The following is a 6,039-nucleotide window of genomic DNA, read 5'->3' as shown; positions in this document are numbered from 1 at the left end:
AACTACTTGAAAATTGACAGAAATATAGGTTGCATTAAATGCACATACATACCAGTTCCACATCAGAAGGTACGTTCAGTCCCGGAGGGGCAACAAAAGGTTCTTCATTTTCTTCAACGTTTTCTGTCTGAGCCGTGTCTACAAGAAATGACAGAATAAAATAATGTAGGACAAAACATGTCAAAGCACCCAAATGTTAACAAAAAATCATTAAAATAAAGTATATCTAAAAGGATGTGCAATCAAGGAATTTATCAAATGAAACTATAACCAGCATTTGCACTAAAGACATTTAAATACGGTTCCTCTCCTGGTGTTATGTGTAGTTTAATTAAGAATGCATAAATTACGTCTCAATAGAGGTATTAGGAAGTATAAAACTCTATAAACCTTAGCCCTGACTATAGTGCTGAAGACAAAGAAGTGTCAAATCAAATAGAAAACATATATTTTCTCAAATAGTTTAACTCCACAAAGGCACACAGAAATTTTAGCATCAAGCAAAGGAGGAAGAAGCAGCAGACAAAGCAGAAAAGGACTGTTTCTTTTGGTGGCGGCAGCTCCAGCTAACACTTGAAGTCTTCACAGAACTACGGCCTGTAATTCACATTACTGTTATCTGCATCTTCCAATACTGAATTTAACTCTACTCTGATTTATTAAAAATGAAAGTTAAGAATCACAGCCCTGCATTATGGGAAACTGTTACCCTATAGCAATCTATTAAAAGTCTGTACAGTTCAACAGCAGCAAAACATAACACAGATATTTCTATCTCACTTTTCCCCAAGTACTATCAAGTGTTATTAGAAAATGCCCCTTTGTTATCCAGCATTACTAAAAATTTTCTAGAAGATAAAGAGTTTAGTAAGAAAGCTCACAATGTTCCAATGACCTGCCATGAGGATCTCTGCTTCTCATCAGCAGCACTGAGAATTCCCACATTACACTGCAAGATTTTGTAATAGCTTAGCATAACACTTCCATGCTGCAACAAATATTAATTAACTAAATATTAACTTGTTGGAAGACTGGGTAGTTGAAGACTCTCTTTGCCAATGACTAAATCATGATATTTTAGCATTACTCCTAAAAATAGGACTTCATTAAGGCTGAAATACATTATTCTAGATCTCTCATCTTTCCAGGAAACAAAAATGTGGAGCAACTCAGACACAAACTCATGACAGCCATCTTACCAAATGAAACTGGAATTTTTATTTATTCCTTATACACTCAAAGGTAGATTCTGTAACATTATGGCACATTTTCACGCAGTTTTGCAAAGGCCTCCTACAATACAGACACCCTATAAGGTCCAGCAGATTCCCTTTGTAGTGGCCAACAAAGAGAGGGCATTCACTTTTATGACCTCTATGCAGTAGAGAAAGATGGGGGAGCCAAACTACAAACGTGTTCTTCTTTACCACCTCCAAATTTTCACAGGCTTACCCCTATATATACACAGATCTACACAAGATGAAAAACACCCCTGTGACAAGAAACACTCAAAAATTGTATCTAAATAGAACTTAGAAACTATTTGATTTCTAAGACAATGCAATTCAGCATCAGTACTGAAGACTACAGGAGAAACCTTTGGGAGAACGCAAGCAGCATGGACACTGCCCTGACACAACCTCTCACACACAGCAGTAAAAAAAATAAATCACTAAATAAGCTTTAGCACCTAAAATGATCCTGCATTGTAGTCATACCTTGGTAAAAAAAGCACATCTCATACCAGGGTAACCAACCAATATGTAGTTAGACAACCCAATTGTTAATTAAAAATCCTAACTTTACTAAGATATAGTTCAATAACACTTGAAACCTTCCTTAAGACTCATGCAAAAATGCAAAGTTATCATAATTAAAGACAGGAAGATGAGAACCTGAATTCTGCACTTTCTAAGATCACAGAGAGGGGTACACTGTGTTGAAGATGGACTCGTTTATAGTAATTAAGACAACCAAATCTAAACTTGAAAAACATATATTCTTGCTAATTACTATTCTGTTTGTAATGATCTTTTCCTTCTTGACCAAGAAATATAGTGTTAACAGCCAGCCATGTGATGAATTAACTGGTTTTTTTCTGAATAAGAATCTGCCATACAGCAGAATTAAATTTCCTATCCTGACTACTGTAGTATTGACTGTGCTGTAGCAGGAAAACTTCTAAGCACATCTAGAGTAAAGTTTGCAAAAACTCAGTAACACAGTGCCATAAAGACTTGGCTGAAATGCTTTCAGATTGTTTTACTTGCATTTTAAAGAAACACACATTTTCAACCTGCAACTGCAAGTGAGCGACACAGAAGTGCTATGTTGTTCTTCCCTTGCTATTTTTACCCCCTACCTCTTTGTTTTGCAGGCTGATGTTCCTCCTCCTCAGTGGGTTCTGAAGGGTCATAATAATCACTGCCATAACGGAAGCCCACTGCATTATAGGTACCATCCTCTGCCAAAGCTTCACTCAGTCTTTTATATTCCTCCTCTTGAACAAAAATGCAATTACCATCATTAGAACATATTTAAAAGCTAATTTCTTTTTTTTAAAAAAAAAAAGTAATATTTCTTACTTTAGTTTTTAAATGAGAAGTTTTTAGCTAATCATTTTAGGTTTCATTAAAAACTGAACAGAAAAAGACAGCATGTACATATGCTGATTACTTATTTCTTCCTGAAGAGATAAACGCTGTGGGTTAAAACACTCTAATGTAATTATACATACAAAAGCACAGAATTTCATTTATACGACACTAAAAATGATGCAGAATGTGTTTATTTGGGGTTTTTTGGGGGTCTGAAATCCCAGTCTGCCCTCAGAATCTGGGCAATTTCTGTGTGGATCTATATTTAAACTATCCTGAGGTCCTCTCACATACGCAAAGACTCCCGTTTTTCGAATCCACTGGGTACTGTCAAGATAACATCAAAAAAAGAGAGTATAAAATTAGGAGTAAATTTAATTTCACAATTATTTATTTAAACATGTGCTAAACTCAGGAAGTTTCCTTGAGCAATACCTTGCCTCGCCTCCTCCTCAAGCAAGTCCGTATGCAAGGCTAAATACCTCTCTTCATCACAGAGGGCTTCTATTCTAGCTTCCTCTTCAGACAATTGATAATCTCTGTTCCATGTGGAATATTCAGCATCATATTCAGAAAGGTCATGTAGGTGACCACGTCCATCGTACCTGCAAGATGAAACAGCTGGTCAATGCAAAAAACTTAGGGCTTGGGTTTATGTGACTACTTAAATACTTACCCATTAAAAATGAAAAAAAATACTTATATGTTAAAGCATATTTCCTTTTAGAAGTTACGTTTAATTTTGCTAATCATTTGTCACCAACTATTGAAAATTTGTTTAATAGTCTAAATTCCTCTCAAAGAAACTAATAAATTATTACAATTAAAGGCAAAGGTATCCTTTAATAGTTTAAGTGAGATCCATTTCCTTAACAGCTCTTACCGTACGTGCTTCAACCAACCAATCAATGTCACTTGCAAAATACGTTTTTCTGGAAAGTCAAATAGCTTACATTCACACAAACCCGAATACATAAATACCTATCCGTAAGAACCAAACGGTCGAAATTTCCTCGCTTCTTTCTGCTAGTCCCGAACTCTCAGGAGATATCTTCACCATAGAAACTTGCGTCCATTGGAGGTAAAATCATGGCTAGGCTCGGCCCCTAGCCATTTGGCTGAGGAAATAAGTTCTGGGTTATGTGATAGAGAGACACACATACATAGGAACAGTAACATATACATGCAATTTAAGGAGGTTCACCGTAAAAACGGCAAAGATCAATGACGTACAGTTCCTTTCTACTAAGCAGAAATAATTTTATTTGCAGGAAAAGCACTGCATCGGGATAATGTTTATGCATCAGTAAGAGAAACTGATTGAAAAGTAAAGTGACAGTAAACTCGACTCCGCTGAGGTGTCTTCCCACACACAACTCTTGACTTGTGCCAACTTGCTAGATCAAAAACAAAGAAAGTAAATATTCTTATAGCAAAAAGTTAATGAAACACGTAGATCTGGTTAATCAAGCTCTGTCCACAGGCAAACTTCAACCCATGTCTTCTCATAGCAATGTGCTTTTCTTAAAATGGTGAAAATGAAGACTTCCTGCTGCTGGAGATAAAAAGAATCTAAGCTTCCAAAGGAGTATGTAAGATTAGTAATTGCAAGCTACCTTAACTTACAAATGTATGTTATTTAGATTTTTTGGTATTATATTCACATACATGCACATACTTAGTTTTTGGTCCCAACAATTTCTGTAACGCCTGTAAACCTGGTTACTGTTGCACAGGACCACAAAAATGGCCTCCACCTACTAATGAAATCTGTCACAAAAGTGATCTGGATTAGAAGTGTGCATCGTAACACTTCTATTCTCATGTAAGCAAGAAATTAACCACAGCTACAAACACTCATGGTTGTTTTTTCATGTCTTTGTGTTTATTCCAGTTTAACAAATTAATCTCAATCACAAAAATCATTAATGGCATAAACCCCAAATAGTGCAAGGGCATTGGGCACTTCTTTTTTCTCCAGTCTTATGGAAGGAAATGAAAAGACATTCCCTTACTGATATTCTTCCAAGCCAAATACAGTTGTTAAAACCAGAAAAATCATGTATAGCACCAAAACAGTGATGAAATTGAGGGAACAAATATCTATAGTATGTCATGTGATCCTTTCCAAGCCAAAATCCTTCCATCTTTCCCATTGAGGTTTTCAGGGTCAGCCACAACTCTTAAATTGTACTTTCAGTGCTCCACTCAGATATACCCAGCCTGACCTCCCATCTTGCCTCTCTCCAGGAAAACATTCAGAAAATTAATTCTGAATGAATTTATTTTTAAATCCCATCCTGCACTGCTGAAACAAGTTAGAGACCACAAGAAACACCAAAGCAGATTCTGTTACCCTTTCTGGCCATGAACCTCTACCTACTGCAAAACAACCAAAAAAAATCAGCCTGACATAAAATTTCAAAAGCAAGCACCCAAAATCAAAGCCATTCTGCCTAATACAGTGAGTCATGGCACAAGGAAAAAGTAATTAGGTCAAGAATCGCTTTTGGGGTATTCCAACAACAGCCTGCAGCCAGATTACGTAGGACAAATAAGAAAAGCCTATCTTCCCTAAGGTCAATAAATACCTTTCCAATCCTCACGCTGCACCCTACTCGCTTAGAGAACATATAAAGTGCCTAATAAGTATTTCCATGCAATAAGGCTCCCTTGGTTTGTGGTCTGCATTGAAAAGGAACAGATCATTCCCACTCTCCACTCCACCCTGTAAACCCTACCCTAACAAGTGGAGCAGAAAGACTCAACGCACACTGACTGTCAGAAGGAGGGGAACCTCCCCACACTGCCAGAGCAGGGAACCCCAAGTTCCCGCTGCTGGGGGGACAGCCCTGCAGCGTTATAAAAGCAGTATTCGAAGCACTCTACCAGAAGCTGCCCTCCAAGTCTGCCAGCGAAGAAGATCCCCACACGTCTGCCAGAGTGAGCCCTTTGGTCACCCCCCGCCCTCACTTGCCCACAGCATAAGGGGAGGAACAGAAAGAGGCTATAACAGGAGATCTCGCAGCAGAGTCTGGGGGTTGTGTTACACCGACCTATCGATCATGATCTTGGGGTCTCCCATCCAAGGAATAAGGTGTCGCCCCTGCTCCTGGTACTGAGCCTTCTCATCATCTCGAAACAGCTTGCAGGCATAGCCGAACACCAGCAGCTCCACACGGCTACTCCCACCTCCACCTCCTCCTCCACCTCCTCCGGGGGGCCCGGGGACCGCTCCCCCGCCTGACAACAACATTAGGGGCGGCGGGCCTGCTTCTTCTGCAGTCCGTCGAGAACCTCCGACCCCTCCGTACATCACCAGGGGATGCAGCGAGGAGGAGGAAACTCGCAGTAACAACGACTGTCCGAGAAGCGAGTCCCCCCGAAGGCCGGGCCCGCACTAAACTCCCCAGCTCCACAGCAACACAGTCGCCATCACCCG

General features: G+C 39.2%; 1 protein-coding gene across 1 annotated transcript; it reads right to left on the bottom strand.

Annotated features, from left to right (window-relative positions):
• Positions 1 to 52: 52 nt before the first annotated feature.
• Positions 53 to 6,035, bottom strand: LOC104161063 (splicing factor, suppressor of white-apricot homolog; the record flags this gene model as incomplete). The annotated part of the gene is made up of 4 exons (XM_009699367.1): positions 5,654 to 6,035; positions 3,033 to 3,202; positions 2,363 to 2,500; positions 53 to 138 (listed from the first exon to the last, which is right to left on the bottom strand). Coding segments are annotated over exons 1-4 (654 nt in total), but the record flags the coding sequence as incomplete, so codon positions are not given.
• Between the last annotated feature and the right edge of the window lie 4 nt (positions 6,036 to 6,039).

Source organism: Cariama cristata, unplaced genomic scaffold (genome assembly GCF_000690535.1).
Source record: "Cariama cristata isolate BGI_N322 unplaced genomic scaffold, ASM69053v1 scaffold40694, whole genome shotgun sequence".
NCBI lineage: Eukaryota > Metazoa > Chordata > Aves > Cariamiformes > Cariamidae > Cariama > Cariama cristata.
The sequence above is the reverse complement of the archived record's forward strand: the minus strand, read 5'-3'. Positions and strand labels throughout refer to the sequence as shown.